Raw genomic sequence first — 15,711 nt, 5'->3', positions numbered from 1 at the left:
TGGCCACGTCCCCTCTGGCAGATAAAGGCCAGCAAGATGCGTGCGAGCTGCACATGGAGCGTGAACATCCTGTGTGCTTTGTCATTAACTGTCACCCAGGCTATTCTGCCAGCATGGGCGGCCTCCCATCTGCCACTGGATAAACACCCTATGTGCTTTCATGCTGACACTCCCTCCCCTCTGTGTCCCGTTCCAGTGACCTGGGATGGACGGTTGGAGGTGAGGGCAGCCGTTAAACCAGCTCCCCTCTAGAGGGGCTGCGTCATCTCCCAGGGTGGAGCCCTAGGAGAGAGTGTGCCCAGAGGGGACCAGTAGGCAGGCTGAGGTTTGGATGACATGGAGTTCTCAGCACCCACCTTAAAGGGGTGCCTGGTGGGATATCGAGGGAGAAGGGCCCACAGGGCATCTGTGGCAGCGAGGGGCAGCCGCTCTGCGCGCCTTTCTTGCTTCCTCCGCCCTGGGTCCTCCTTCCTGCCCCTCCCCGCCACTCCTCACCCTTGGACTATACCTGTCCTGGCCTCGCAGCCTCAGAACCCCTCATTTTCTCTGATACTGGTTCTCTTCTCTCTTCCGTTGTTCCTTTGTATCTGCCACTGTGGGGGACCCTTCAGAGGACTTTGGGTATCTCAGTCTGATCGGGGGTGTCTGGAGCTAAAGGAGGCTCTAAGGTTAAACTGAGAGGTGTGCAGCCCATCTCTTGAGGCATCAAGGTCACCATCCCCAAGGGGCTTAAGCCTGGAGGCTGCTTAACCTTGGAGCTCTTAACTCAAACTTGGCCACATTGTTGTGAGCACTCGGGGGCCCCCAGTGGTGGTGGCGACGGCGTTCCTCCAAGCTGCTCTTAAAGCACAAATCCCGTGTCCTGTCGGCCTGGGGCTTCTACTCCTGAAACAAGGCCACCCCGATCAGATTTCCTTGAAAAGAACTCACCTGCCTCCCTCTTGAGATAAGGCATGCTTTGGGGGCCCGCGGTCCCCAGCTGGTGTCTGACGGGCTGTCTCGTGTTTCCTGTTCTCCCAGATGGAGACCTCACAGACACTGTCAGTGGCCCCCGCTCGACGGCCTCGGACCCGACCAGCAGCAAGGCTTCCACCAAGAGTCCCACCCAGCGCCACAACCCCTTCAATGAGGACCAGGCAGAGACAGTGTCCTCCTCCGACACCACCCCTGTGCACACCGCCTCTCAGGAGAAGGGGGAGCTCCACACCCTGGACTTGCCAGACACCTGCACAGAGCTCGAGGTCATCAGGTCAGTGGGAAGGGGCCTCGAGAAGCTGGTGAATGTCCTGGTGTCCATCCTGTCCACTCCTAGCATCACTTTTTAGTCCACGCAGACTAGGACCTTCCTCCCCGCTGAGGGCATTTGGGCATCTTCCCGGAGACTAGGTACCTCTCCCCTGCTCAGTAGTTCTTTGATCAAGAGGAAACAGAGGAGCTTCCCTGGTGGTGCAGTGGTTGAGAGCCCGCCTGCTAAGACAGGGGACACGGGTTCGTGCCCCGGTCCAGGAAGATCCCACATGCCGCGGAGCGGCTGGGCCCGTGAGCCATGGCCGCTGAGCCTGCGCGTCCGGAGCCTGTGCTCCGCAATGGGAGAGGCCACAACAGTGAGAGGCCCGCGTACCGCAAAAAAAAAAAAAAAAAAGGAAACAGAGGGCCCGAGCCTGGAAGATGGCTGACACAGGAATCAACATGGCCGGCTTCTGGGGCCGTGCCCAGACTGCTGAGGCATTTGCCGGTCCATCCAGAAAGCACCTTCAGCCTAGACTTCATTCCAAGGGAGTTCTTGGACATTAGAGCACAATTTCTGAGATTCGTACTAATTCTAGTTCAGCATGGCTCGCTGAAAGAAGAGCATCTTCATCATACTGCTGGGGACGTAACAGGGAAGGAGGAGGTGGGTGACAGGTTGGGAAACTCTTGTCCCAGAGCCTCCTCAGCTCCCTGACCTCCCCGGCTCCTGCTCTTGAGTCTCTCCACCCTGAGTAAGAAGATGTGCACGTCAGACCTCCCAGAGGCTTGCCGGCCCAAGGTGGGGGAATTGCTCTCCAGTGACTGGAGCCAGGAGTCCAGCTCCCACAGGCTGGTTGGAGTCCAGAGCAGCTTGAGTGCTTCAGACCGAGGGTTGCTTAGCCAGGCCCACCTCAGCCAACTCGGAACCAAGGAGCCAGGAGTTTGAGCTCAGAAGGCTTTGATTCTTTTGAATTATCCATAATGAGCCCGAACGGAAAGAAGGGTCAGCTCAGGGTCGGCTGCCCACATCCTAGGGGGAGGCTGAGTAGAGGGGGGCCACTGGTCTGACCAGCCATGGCCTGTTTTTGTTCCCTAGAGCACAGCTAGCCCAGTTGTGCCGTCAGCTAGAACTCACAGGACCCGCTCAGGGCTTCCTCTGGCCGCTGCCGTCTGTGCCTCCCTCGTGCTGGCCCTGCCTCTGCCGGCAGTGGGAGGTACTTGGGGCCTGAGCTGCTGTCGGCCCCCGGCCTCCCACCTAGTGCTGCCCGGGACCACTGAAGCTCTGGCTGTGCTCTCAGAGGTCCCTCGCCCAGGATCACCTCTTTTGAAAGACATTGTTTTTAAATGATTTTTTTAAATTTTTTATTTATTTTTTGGCTGCGTTGGGTCTTTGTTGCTGCCCTTGGCCTTTCTCTAGTTGCGGCGAGCGGGGGCTGCTCTTCGTTGTTGTGCGCCGGCTTCTCATTACGGTGGCTTCTCTTGTTGCGGAGCATGGGCTCTAGGCACATGGGCTTCAGTAGTTGCAGCACACGGGCTCAGTAGTTGTGGCTCGTGGGCTTAGTTGCTCCACAGCATGTGGGATCTTCCCAGACCAGGGCTCGAACCCATGTCCCCTGCACTGGCAGGCGGATTCTTAACCACTGAGCCACCAGGGAAGTCCCAGATCACCTCTTTGGGCCCAGCCCATCTCGTTGCCCTCAGTACTGGGGTGCTCAGATTCAAACCTCTCCCCATCACTACCATCCAGGGTCACCAAGAAGAAGAAAATTGGCAAGAAGAAGAAGCCCAGATCGGATGAGGAAGCAAGTCCACTCCACCCGGCCTCTACCCAGCACACGTGCGCCAGGCGGGGCAGTGGTGACACCCTCGTCAGCAGCCCAGGCCCCGGGCGGGTCTCCCCAGACAAGACCCTCGCCTCTGCCCAGGAGGAGACAGAGGGGCCCGGCCGCACAGCCGAGGGCAGCGAGCGCTCAGAGCCCGGCCAGGTGGGCCTGCTTATCCCTGAGATGAAAGACACCTCCATGGAGTGCTTGGGGCAGCCCCTGAGTAAGGTCATTGATCAGCTCAACGGGCAGCTGGACCCCAGCACCTGGTGCTCCCACGTCGAGCCCCCCAACCAGCCCTTTCGGACTGGCTCTCCCGGGGACGCCCCGGAGAGGCCGCCATTTTGCGACTTTAGTGAGGGGCTTCCAGCCCCAATGGACTTCTACCGCTTTACCGTTGAGAGTCCAGGTACTGTTGCATCAGGTGGCGGCCACCATGACCCTGCAGGGCCTGGCCAACCGCTGCATGTTCCTGGTAGCCCTGCGGCTGCTGGCCAAGAAGAAGAGGGAGGAGGACGAGGACCGGGACAGGCGCCTCGGCCCCTAGAGGACACCCCAGGGGAGACACAGGAGCCAGAGGCCCAGGAGCCGGAGACCCGGTTGCCCCTGGTCGGTGAGGGACCTGTGCCTGAGCAGGAGCCTGAGACCCAGGAAACTCTTTGCCGACTCAAGCGAGACCAGCCCAGCCCTTGTCTGAGCAGCGCCGAGGACTCCGGGGTGGATGAGGGGCAGGGGAGCCCTTCTGAGATGAGCCACTCGGCAGAGTTCAGGTGAGCCAGTCTGTCTGTGCCGCTTGCCTGAGACGCCCCTGTCGTGGATCAGGGCACATTGGGCATCTGCCCTCCAAACACACCAAGCACAACCCCTGGAAGACCTAGCCTGGGCTGGGAGGTAGGAAGGGGTGCGGTCCTCCCCTCCCTCACTTTGGCTCCTGGTGGGGGGCAGAGCCACTGCAGACATGAGACCTCGGGGTGCCTGCATCGCCCCCGTGCATGTGTGTCGTCTCTGTGCACCTCTGTGGCCTCTCGCGCCCCTGCCCTAGCCTGACACCTCGCCCTCCCTGCACTTGTCCCTCTCACAGAGTAGACAACAATCACTTACTTCTGCTCATGATCCATGTGTTTCGAGAAAACGAAGAGCAGCTCCTCAAAGTAAGTCCCAGGATCTCAGGAATGAGCAAGAGCCAGCACAGCAAAGGCGAGGCCGGACGGGCCACCGCCTCCGCTCAGAAGGGGAAGCGGGCTGTCTGGGGCAGGGCGGGCGCCACGGTGCCTGACCTCTTTGCTTCGGCCCCTCAGATGATCCGGATGAGCACAGGGCACATGGAGGGCAACCTGCAGCTGCTGTACGTGCTGCTCACAGACTGCTACGTCTACCTGCTCCGGAAAGGTGCCTGCCGCCCCCAGGCTAGGCCAGGGCAGCTGCCGAGGGCACGTGGGGGATGAGACGGACTGCCGCCCTCCTTGCCTTCCCCCCGCCCCCCGCCCTGAGTGTCTCTGTGCTGCCTGGCACGTGGTGATGAAGCAGGTTGTCAGCAGCCCCAGCTGGCCCAGGACATGAGCCTGGGGCCCCCCTCCATGAGCACGTCATGTCGTTCTCCTACCTCATCATTTCAGAGCGCAGGGCAGGGACGGGTCCTCGTGGAGAAAAGGTCTTAGAAAATGGAGCAGGGGGAGGACCGAGAGGCCACCGGGGGTAATTGACACTGGGGTCTCCTCTCTCAGGGGCCACAGAGAAGCCATACCTGGTGGAAGAGGCTGTTTCTTACAATGAACTTGACTATGTGTCGGTGAGTTCAGGCTCCGCGACTGGTGTGTGCTGTAGGGCAGGGCTCCTCGGGCCACCCCGCCTCAGACCTGCAGAGCAAGGCTGACCCCTGCCTCAGCCCCGGGGGTGGGTGCCAGCTCTTACCTCCGAGCAGCTTCTGTACCTGATGCCGGGGATAAGAAGCAAGCTTGAGGGTACCTCTTCCTCCGCTGTACATCTGACCACCCCTCCCCACCTTGTGGTCACCTCAGAGTGCACTGCCTCCCTCCCCTGCCCGCCCTCAATCTGGCCACGGCTGCCCCTTCTGGCAGCTGCGGCCAAGCCCCGTGTGCATGTGAGGGTGTGGTTTCTGGCAGGTGGGCCTCGACCAGCAGACAGTGAAGCTGGTGTGCACCAACCGCAGGAAGCAGTTTCTGCTGGACACGGCAGACGTGGCCCTGGCCGAGTGAGTGACACGCCCCCTTCTGCGGGCCTGGAGAATCAGCATCTGCCACTGGCCTGGCCACACCCTTGGGCTGGAGGGTGGGAAGTGGGGTACAAAGGAGTTGAAAGCAGAGATAAGTCCCTTCTGGAGCCTGCAGGCCGGGCAGAGAAGCAGGGAGGCAACAGGCACGCTGAGCGACTGGTGCCCTCAGACCCTGAGTGGCCCACAGAGAGGAAGGGGGCTGGCAGGAGTGATCCCCACAGGAGAGAAAGCGCAAGCCCGGCTGGGGGGCCTTGGGGCCACACGTGCCCCCTGCGCTTCCATCCGGAAACTGTCTGTCCTGAGATCAGGTCTTTGTACAAGTCCCGCTGCTTCCCTTGAGGTCACAACCCAAGACCCCTCGGCCACAGGGGAGGGTTCGGCCTTTCCCAGCCACGGTTTGATGATCAGGGGCTGCTGCTGCATCACTGCCCCGCCCGCCACCCGGAGCTCTGGTTCCAGCCAGGTCCTCCCCCCAAGATCCTGTGACCCCTTCAGGCCGGAAGTCCCCAGGACTATGCCATGTCCCTTTGAGGGGTGGGGGCCTCAGGCCTCTGACAGCAGACCCCACTCCGCATACAGGTTCTTCTTGGCTTCTTTGAAGTCAGCCATGATCAAGGGCTGTCGGGAACCACCCTACCCCAGCGTCCTGACTGATGCCACCATGGAGAAGCTGGCACTGGCCAAATTTGTGGCCCAGGAATCTAAGTGTGAGGTAAGCACCTGGGGAGGAGGGGGTGTTGTCCCCGAGATGACAGCCCTGGTGTTAGGGTCAAGAGGTGCAAATAGCTGTCTCTAGCGTTTCTCCATCGCCCACCTGGGAGGGGCTCTCCCTCCCGGCCTGTGCCCCTCCCCACTTGGGGTGTGTCCTCACCCCACCAGCGGCCACTCCTGCTTCTGGCCCAGACCTCAGCGCTCTATCCCCTGCCCCCTCCGCAGGCAACCACTGTTACTGTGTGCTTCTACGGGCTCGTGCACTGGCAGGACCCCCAGGACGAGACCCTGGGCCGCACCCCCTGCCACTGCTTGCCCCCTGAGGGCGCCGTCACCAAAGAAGGCATGCTGCATTACAAGGCGGGCACCTCCTACCTGGGCAAGGAGCACTGGAAGACGTGCTTCGTGGTGCTCAGGTGGGAGCCCCCGCAGCTCTGGCCCGGAGGTTGGGATGGGGGACAGCGCCCTCCCCGTCAAGGGCTTTGGAGTAGACATCCCCTGGGATCCCAGATCTTCTCTGTAGAGCCAGCCCTCTGGGGCCCAGGGAAGCCCAGAATGCCCCAGGTGAAGACCGGGGCTGTCCCCAGGGCTGGGGGCACGCGCTCCCTGCTGTGCCTCTGCAGTTCTTCGTCCGCCCTCCCTGCAGTAGAAGGCAGGCCCCGGGCTCCTTGGCCTCTGGGGTTCAGGCCCCAGCCTGTGGGGGTCCCTGGGATCTGTTCCACGTGGCCCCCAGTTCCTGGGACAGGCCTCACCCCTGCCACATTGTGCCCCTGCAGCAACGGGATCCTCTACCAGTATCCCGACCGCACTGATGTCACCCCCCTGCTCTCGGTGAACATGGGGTGAGTGTCCTGGGCGATGGGAGGTGCCGGGCAGGTGTTGGGGCTCCGGCTGGGCCTGAGCCTCAGGGCTCCCATCCTCCCTGGCTTGAACTGGTTCTCCCCTCCTGTCGGTTCAGCCTCCCCACCCCCTCGGCCCCACCCCCATTTAGTGCCCTGGGGTCTGCTGAGCCCTGGGTGAACGGGGAGAGGGTGGGGAAGCAAGAGGAGCTCCCTGCCCGGAAAGGATCCCATCAGGTAGGGGAGGCGTCCCCCGATCTGATAGGGGAGGCAGTCCTTTCCCTGGGAAGCGCTTGACCTGATGGGTAGGATGGACACACACACACGCTTGGAGGAAACATCAGGCCCGTAAGGGGAACAGGAATGAATGTGCGCTGATTCTGAGAGGGCGGGAGCCAAGAGCTGATTCTCAACCCCTCACCTGGCCCTGGTCAGGTATCTAGACGAACCTTGGTGATTGCGGAGATAAAAGGTGTTACACAGAAAAGGGGCAGGGCCGCCCAGCAGCTTTGCGCCTCTCCTTCGAGCCGGAGGGCTCTGGCCCACCTTCTGGTGTCCTCCAGCCCTCGGGACTCCGGGGCAGGCCAACCCCAGGGGCTCCGCCCGTGCCCCCTGACCCCTGCCCCCTTGCTCCCGTTTCACCCTCCGCCTCTGGCCCAGGGGGGAGCAATGCGGTGGCTGTCGGAGATCCAGCACCACGGACCGGCCCCACGCCTTCCAGGTCATCCTCGCCGACCGGCCCTGCCTGGAGCTGAGCGCCAGCAGCGAGGCTGAGATGGCCGACTGGATGCAGCACCTCTGCCAGGCCGTGTCCAAAGGGGTGAGGGCCTCCTGCCCCACCGCTCACCGCCTCCCAAGCCCACCCCGGGTCCCCAGGGTCCCTTCCCCAAGCCCACGCGAGTCATACAGCAGCCTCTGAGGATCAAGATGGGACTTCCAGGGGCCAGCCCAGGAGTGAACCCTGGAGGTTAGGGCCGCCTGTGGCCTGACATTGCCACCATCACCCCTGTCGGCCCCTGTACTCCTGAGGTGGGCGGAGCCTGCCTGGCCTCCGGAGGGAGGGGCAGAGGGGCTGGCAGGCCCCTGACGCGGGGAGTCCTGGTGCAGACCAGCCCTGGAGAGCTCCAGCTTGCCCCTCCCCTCCGCTCTGCTGGTGCCTTTCAGGTCATCCCCCAGGGGGTAACTCCCAGCCCCTGCATCCCCTGCTGCCTGGTGATCACGGATGACCGCCTCTTCACGTGCCACGAGGACTGCCAGACCAGCTTCTTCCGCTCCCTGGGCACCGCCCAGCTGGCCGACATCAGCGCCGTCTCCACTGAACCGGGCAAGGAGTACTGTGTCTTGGTGAGCCGGGTGGGGGGCGATGGAGGCAGGCCCTGCCCAAGGAGCGCTGTGTCTGCTCACCTGGGGCCCCCGCTCTCCCCAGGAGTTTTCCCAGGACAGCCAGCAGCCCCTCCCACCCTGGGTCATCTACCTGAGCTGCACATCTGAACTGGACCGATTCCTATCTGCACTGAACTCCGGGTGGAAAACCATCTACCAGGTACCCGGCTGCCCAGGCCCCTGAGGAGTGGAGCCCTTCCCTAGGGAAAGGAGCCCCTGCACGGCTCAGACCGAGGCAGGAGCTGGGGGCCTGGGGCAGCACCACACTAGGAACTCTGGGATGGACGTGGATGTGTAAAACCAAAGGGGCAAGACCCTGCCTCCCAGTGAGTGTGAGGCTAAAGCTAAGCACAGAGCCCAGGAAACGCCATTCCTGACCACCTCAGTTCCCGTGAAAAAGCCGGCATTAAGTGCCTACGGTGGGGCTAGAGCTGTGCCCGGATGATGGGGGCACGGAGCTCAGCACCAGGCTGAGAGGGCCTCATCGAATGCCTGGACAGATCGCAGTCTGAGCGCGTGCTGGGCTGCCCCGCGGAAGCTCCGGACCAGCCCTGGGCGGAGTTCCACGGCCCGCCTCCCGGCCCCACCCCCAGCCCCCTCCTCCGAGAACCGGGGCCTTCCCTGGAAGGAGGCGGCTCAGGGAGCGTCACCCCGTCGGCCTGAGCCCCTCCTTGAGGAGCAGGAGATCTCAGCAGCGTGGATGTAGTTCCAGGGCAAGGTTACACCTGGTGCGGGGGGGACCCCACGGCCCCTCGGCTCCCTGGGGGCTCTTGGTACAGCCCTCAGGTTCCCTGCACGCCCCACACAGGTGGACCTCCCCCGTAAGGCCATCCAGGAAGCCTCCAACAAGAAGAAGTTCGAGGACGCCCTGAGCCTCATCCACAGTGCCTGGCAGCGGAGCGACAGCCTGTGCCGGGGCAGAGCCTCCCGGGACCCCTGGTGCTGAGGTGGAGCTGGCTGGCGTCCTGGAGGGGCCGGAGAGGGAGGCACGCGAGCGGCTGCTCGGGGCCAGGCTCCCACCCTCGTTCCCGGGCAGCAGAACCACCGAGTGGGGCTTGAGACAAGGTCTCCCTCCCAGGGATCCAGAATGGGTGCTCAACACCCTGGGTCTCCTGCCCGGCAGGCGGCAACTGGGAAGTGCTGGGGGCAGAGGGTCCGAGCCCTATGGGCTCCGCAGATGCACGGCCCCCTTCCCCGGGGCCACCGCCGCACTCCACGAGGGGAGCAGAAGGACTGGGAGGGCAGGAGCCCCTCTTCCTCCCCTGGGTCAGGGGCCCGGGCAGAGGCTTAGGCCGCCCTGGGGGCTCTGAGTGCCCGGCCATCCCTGTTCATGTTTGAACATTCACCCGGCTGGGAGGGAAGCTGGAACACCGCGGTCTCAGTGCATGTCTTCTCCTCACGAGCTCCATCCCCAAGCACACTGCTCCCTGCCTTCCAGGGCCCGGGGGGTGGCAGGGGGCCGGGATGGCCCTCCCTGGCTACCAGGAGGCCCTGCATGTCCACGGCCCCCTACCTCCCCTCCTCCAAACCTGGCAGTGCCTGTAGGACCCAGGGTTCAGGCCATCTCCTTTTGCCAGGAGCAAAGGGGAGGGAGGAGGGCTTGGAGAGGAGCAAAGCCCACCAGCCTGTGTCCCCTGCCTGGCTGGCGCCAGGTCCTTCCCAAGAGGGCCCTCTGGGGGAAGGGGTCAGGTGGCCTGGGTTTTGTTTTTTAAAATAAAATAGACATGTTATATTGCCAAGACTTGTCACTGGCCCTTTTTGACCAGGATGGAGGTGAGGGATCTCCGGCGCCTCCTCTCAGGCCACTCGGCCCTTCGATCCTCATTCATTCCACAAATGCTCTTCCATCAGATGCTCTGTGCCCACACCGGGATCCAGATTACTGGCGGCTGCCCCCCGGCACTCACTGTGTGGAGGAGTTCGGGCCCTGGGAGCTTCTTGGCTGGACCTTTGCCCTCCTTCCTGTTTCCTGCAGTGGCCAGGGGAGGGCAGCCACCAGCTCGAGTCCCAGGCCGTGGCTACGCTGCCAGGGCGAGGCACTCCTGCCTGCCGTGCCTCCCCAGCTCCGGGGGCTGAGTGCCGGCCACTCGGGATCAACCCGGGAGAATCCAAGCTGTCCCCAAGACCTCTTGTTAAGCTGCTACCCCGGGGCTGGCCGGAGGGTGCCCAGCCTGCCAGGCCTAGGAGGAGCTCTGCAGCCCTCAAGCCCCTCCGCACGGCGGCCTCCAGGGCCTCACAGCTGGGAGGAAAGGGGTGGACACCTGGAAGAAGCAGGTGTGGAGGCCACAGAGGTGGGGTTCTGGGCAGGGCGGCCCTGCCTCTGGTTCCGATTGGGACTTGGGGGATGCAGGGTGGCCCTGGCAGGAGAGAGGTACCATGGGGCAGAGGCCGAGGTGGGCAAGGTGGTGCTGGCCCCCCACCTGAGCAGCCTGGCACCTGACAGTAGTGCCCAGGGCTGGGAGGTCCCTTCTCACCAGGCACAAAGGTCCATTCCCGTGCCTGGGCCTCTGCTCCAGAGAACCACGGCCCAGGAGCAGCTCCCACCAAGAGGAGGGGCAGGCCTAGGGGGCAAGTGCGACCAGGTGAGCGACCAAAGCTACAAGGTCACTCCTTGAGACACAGTGGCCCTTATTTTTCCATCTCCTACCCACCCAGGGCCCCCAGGCAGGGGGGGATGCGGGCCGCCTATTACTGAATGAAGCACCATGCTAGGCGTTCTTCACACATCTGTAATCCTCCAAAGAACCTCTGCAGTGGGTACCCATATCCCCATTTTACAGATGGAGAGACTGAAGCTCAAAGAAAGGAACTGACTTGCCCTGGGCACACATAATAGCAGCTCCTGGGATTCACAGGACTCCGGAGCCCTCTTCTGTCACTGACAGTGGGACCACAGACCGTGGGAGCCAGACTGGAAGACTGAGGCCGGGAAAGGGGATGGCACACAGTGGCAGGGGTGCGGGGCGGGGTGGGGGTGGGGCAGCTGCTGAGAGGAGCCTCCCAAGCAGCTGCCTCTTGCCCAGGGCCCTGAGCTACAACAGGACTGGCCAAGCCAGAGGGAGGGCATCAGCACCAGCCCTTTGCCCCAGGGCCAGAGGGAAGGCTGGAGGACCAGAGGGGCAGGAGGAGGCGTCTTGGCTGATTGGCACTTTCTGTCCCACCCCACCCCACCCCCACCCCCACCCCCCCGCGTCTCCCTTGGGGCCCAGGTGACCTTTCGCCCAGATCCCAGGGTCCAGGCCCTCCCCCGCAGGGAGGTGTGGGGGACGTAGGCAGCTGGGATTGGTCCAGAGCCGGCGGGGGCGTGTCCCAGGCTCCCAGGAAGGAGCAGAGCAGGTGGACTCCCGAGATAGAGCCGCGCCGCCTGGCAGCAGCCGGCCTCTCTGCCCCGGACCTCTGCCCTCCAGACATGGCCCCAGGCTCCCTCGATCCCCAGCCCTGTGGCCCTGTGGGGGTGAAGACAGCCTAAGCACCGCCACCCCAGGGCCCGTGCCCATGCCCCTGACACGGGCACAGCCGGTCCCTGGCCCGGAGGCCATGGAGACGGTGGCTCCAGCTGTGGACCTGGTGCTGGGCGCCTCGGCCTGTTGCCTGGCCTGTGTCTTCACCAACCCCCTGGAGGTGGTGAAGACGCGGCTGCAGCTGCAGGGGGAGCTGCAGGCCCGGGGCACCTATCCTCGGCACTACCGGGGCTTTGTGGCCTCCGTCGTCGCTATCGCCCGTGCAGATGGGCTGTGCGGCCTGCAGAAGGGGCTGGCTGCCGGCCTCCTCTACCAGGGCCTCATGAACGGTGTCCGCTTCTACTGCTACAGCCTGGCATGCCAGGCCGGGCTCGCCCAGCAGCCGGGTGGCACCGTGGTGGCGGGTGCTGTGGCAGGGGCACTGGGAGCCTTCGTGGGGAGCCCTGCTTACCTGGTGAGTGCCTTGTCTCCATCTGCTCCCACCCTGGGACCCAGCTCCCATGGGGGCTCTGCAGCCTCCTGGGCTGGCCTCCGTGGGGCAGATGGGGTGGGGCTGCTCCCCGGGACATCTCTGCCCAGGCCTGGAATCTGCCCCTTGGTCCAGGGCACCAGGGCCTCGTCCTGAACCTTGCTCCCCTGGGGCCCCCGCCCCACTGGTCCTGAGCAGGGGAGGGGGCGGAGGGTGGCAGGAGGTGTGCTGGCTCAGGCCCACGTGGTCACTTGTCTTCCTGCGTGCCCTGTGCAAGTTCAGCATAGAGCCTCCATCGAGAGAGGGCCCCACATCCTAGCCTGGATGCTACATTCATCATCTCTCTTGGTCCCCAGAGCAGTCTTCCAAGGGTGAGCAGGCAGGCCGAGAGGTTAAGTAACTTGTCCCAGGTCACACCCAGATGCAGACCCAAGCCGACTCCAGAGCCTCACCCCCAACCCTATTCCACACCCTCCACCCCGCAAAGCTGCAGGTGTGGGCTCAAGGAGGTCTGGGTGTCAGGGCCCGGGGAGGGGTGCCCTCAACACGCACAGCTCGTCCAGGCTCTTCTAAGTTTCCATCCCCAGGCCCTGTGTCACCTCTGCTCTCACAGGTCAAAACGCAGCTGCAGGCCCAGACGGTGGCCGCGATGGCTGTGGGACACCAGCACCCTCACCAGGTGGGGACCGTCACTCCTCGGAGCTTCCTCCGCTAGGTGGGCTGGATGGACCCCTGGGTGGGCAGGGGCTGCCCAGTGACCCTGTGCCCTCTCCCTGCAGAGCGTCCTGGATGCCTTGGGGACCATCTGGCGGCAGCGGGGCCTGGCGGGGCTGTGGCAGGGTGTGGGTGGGGCCGTGCCCCGGGTCATGGTCGGCTCGGCTGCTCAGCTGGCCACCTTCGCCTCCGCCAAGGCCTGGGTGCAGGAGCAACAGGTGAGGAGTGGGGGACACCCGCGCCCCTTATCGCGCCTCCACATCTCCAGCTGGACCCCATGCAGGGAAGCCCGGGGGTGGTGACAGGCCCCTTAAGAAAGCCGAGGGCCCTGACTCTGCCCTCAGGGCCGTGATTCTGGCCCTCGGGTCCAGCCAAAGTGGAGAGTCCGCAGTGAACCCTCCAGCTGTAAAGAAGCTCAGGGCGGTGGGGCGGGGGGGGAGTGGCCGGAGGGGCATCATCTGCCCCCCTTTCCCTAGCTCTTCCAGCCCCCGAGCGCTGAGAGGATGGGGTGGGCACCACGTGGGGGGGTGGAGGGTACTCCAGGGCTCAGCAGCCTGTACATCCCCACAGTGGCTCCCAGAGGACAGCTGGCTGGTGGCCCTGGCCGGGGGCATGATCAGCAGCGTAGCTGTGGTCACAGTCATGACCCCCTTCGACGTGGTCAGCACGCGGCTGTACAATCAGCCTGTGGACGGAGCGGGCAGGGTGAGCAGGGGACAGAGTGGGGGAGGGCGTGGGAGCTGGACAGCCAACACACACACACACACACACACAGAGCCAGAGACACGGAGAAGTGTGACATAACACACACACACATTAATTCGGCTTCTTTGCTGAACACCTATCCCAAGCATGTACTAAGCATTTTCACACCTGGATTCTATTCTGTCCTCACAACAACTTTCGTTCTCCTGATGAGGAGACTGGGGTTCAGAGAGATCAAGTGACTTGCCTGAGGTCACGCAGCCGGTAGGTGGGGGAGCCTGACCTGGAATCGAGTCCTGACCCCCCAGCCTCACAGACGCACAGGGGCCATCACGTACACTGGTGCAAGGTGTGCCCAACACAGAGGTGCCCTCCATGGGCTGAGTTAGCGGTGAAATTCACCTGCGTGCCGCTAACCAAGCTGAGCCCCTGGCCTGGGGCTGTGGCTGCCTGGAGGAAGAGGTCCTTTTTTAACTTTCACAGCCCGAAGGGTTACTATTATGTGATTTGCCAGCTTGGGGGAGTGCCCTTTCTGATGTGCCACAGAAGCCCATACACATAGACGCACCCCATTGTGCCAGCCAGGGCCCCACGACGCCTGTAGTGATGTCTGCCCTGTGTTGTCCCCAGGGCCGGCTGTATGGCGGCCTCGCCGACTGCTTGGTGAAGATCTGGCGGCAGGAGGGCCCCCTGGCGCTCTACAAGGGTCTGGGCCCCACCTACCTGCGCCTGGGTCCCCACACCATCCTCAGCATGCTCTTCTGGGATGAGCTCCGGAAACTGGTCATGCGGGCCCAGCACCAGGGCAGCTAGGCGGCGTCCTTCACCCTGACACAGCTGGGCCCTTGGCAGGAAGCGACGGCCCGCTCCACCTGGGAATGGCCGTCCAGGAGCCCGCCCAGGCCCAGGCCCTGCCGCAGGTTCAGGGAGCGTGTAGACAGCTGTGGTCAACCCAGCCCTGTGGCCCACCCAGGGCCAACGGATCCGCCCTGAATCACCACCCACTCTGTTCTCCAGAAAGCTCCTCTTCCCTCTCTGTCCTGGGTAACCTTATCTCATTGTTAAAATAACCACTTCAGGGTGTGAACATCGCCATGAGCTGGGCCACTTACACGCGCCAGCTCGCTTAGTCCTCACACAGTACAAGATGGTAAAATGCTCTGTTACTGATTCGAAAGCGGGGGCTCAGAAAGGTGAAGTGCTTTGACCAAAGCCACACAGCTTTGAGGGGGCAGAGAACCCAGCTCTGCCCAGCCCAGACCTGTGCCCTTGGCAAGAGCCGGGACCCTGGGTGCTGGGGTGCCCCTGAGGGATCACTGTACATGTGGGGAGGCCCTGGGGAGCACCGTGAGGCCGTAATGTCATCGTCTGTATTAGACTGCCAGGGCCGCCGTCATAGAGGACTTCAGACTACGGGGCTTAAACAACAGAACGTTATTTTCTCATAATTCTGGAGGCCAGATGTCTGATCAAGGTGTCGGCAGGGGTGGTTTCCTCTGAGGCCTCTCTTCTTGGCTTGTAGATGGCCGTCTTCTCCATGTCCCCACATGGTCTTCCCTCTGTGTGTGTGTGTCCTAGTCCCTTCTTATAAGGACACCAGTCATATTGGATTAGAATCCATCCTTAATGACATCATGTTAACGTACTCATCAATACTTCCTTTGAGAATTGCTTTCTTTAGGACCCTGTCTCCAAAGTGTCACATTCGGAGGTTAGAACTTCAATATATGAATCTGGGGAGGGGAAGGGGACACGATTCAGCGCATCAACTGAGGGCTTTTACTGAGGGTCTCCCAGGTGCCCAGGACTGTGGACATTTGCACAGATTCTCACGACAGTCCTGGAAGGTAGCACTTGATGGTGCCCATTGTTCAGGTGAGCAGACTCAGGTCCCGGGAAAGGAAGTGACCTGCCCAAGGTAGTAGAGCTGGGCGGCCTCATCGCAGGCTCTTCCCCCACGCTGCAGCCGCCCTCCCACCATGGGCGTGTTCCTAAGGCCTGCACCCACGTTTGTGTCTAGAGGTCAAGCAGCCTGAACTACCTTCCCTGCCACACCCCATGTCTGCAAAGAGCTGCTCCCCAGGGGCAGCCCTACTGCACACTCCAAACCAATAAAGTTTTCTATTTTGTCTACTTCAACGAC

The 15,711-nt window shown here is 62.8% G+C and overlaps 2 protein-coding genes across 3 annotated transcripts in view; both read left to right on the top strand.

The window, feature by feature from the left end:
• Positions 1–9,958, top strand: part of PLEKHM2 (pleckstrin homology and RUN domain containing M2) — a 40,988-nt gene extending 31,030 nt beyond the window's left edge. For both annotated transcript variants that reach the window (XM_081223744.1, XM_081223743.1), the window contains 13 exons: positions 1,021–1,249; positions 2,978–3,823; positions 4,135–4,204; positions 4,352–4,442; positions 4,778–4,842; positions 5,177–5,265; positions 5,866–5,998; positions 6,223–6,413; positions 6,774–6,839; positions 7,497–7,656; positions 8,001–8,180; positions 8,263–8,379; positions 9,028–9,958. In XM_081223744.1, the coding sequence (XP_081079870.1) occupies positions 1,021–1,249; positions 2,978–3,823; positions 4,135–4,204; positions 4,352–4,442; positions 4,778–4,842; positions 5,177–5,265; positions 5,866–5,998; positions 6,223–6,413; positions 6,774–6,839; positions 7,497–7,656; positions 8,001–8,180; positions 8,263–8,379; positions 9,028–9,165 (2,375 nt within the window). In that variant the 3' untranslated portion in view covers positions 9,166–9,958. The remainder of the gene's footprint in view (positions 1–1,020; positions 1,250–2,977; positions 3,824–4,134; positions 4,205–4,351; positions 4,443–4,777; positions 4,843–5,176; positions 5,266–5,865; positions 5,999–6,222; positions 6,414–6,773; positions 6,840–7,496; positions 7,657–8,000; positions 8,181–8,262; positions 8,380–9,027) is intronic.
• A 1,612-nt stretch (positions 9,959–11,570) lies between these two features.
• SLC25A34 (solute carrier family 25 member 34) lies at positions 11,571–15,710 on the top strand. Its single transcript, XM_081224963.1, has 5 exons — positions 11,571–12,134; positions 12,763–12,828; positions 12,929–13,081; positions 13,434–13,568; positions 14,199–15,710. The coding sequence occupies exons 1-5, from the start codon at positions 11,715–11,717 to the stop codon at positions 14,379–14,381; spliced, it is 957 nt and encodes a 318-aa protein (XP_081081089.1). The 5' UTR covers positions 11,571–11,714; the 3' UTR covers positions 14,382–15,710.
• Position 15,711: the final 1 nt, after the last annotated feature.

This window comes from Mesoplodon bidens (assembly GCF_964165515.1).
Source record: "Mesoplodon bidens genome assembly, chromosome: 2".
In the NCBI taxonomy this organism is placed as follows: domain Eukaryota; kingdom Metazoa; phylum Chordata; class Mammalia; order Artiodactyla; family Ziphiidae; genus Mesoplodon; species Mesoplodon bidens.
This window is presented reverse-complemented; position numbering and strand designations above follow the sequence as displayed.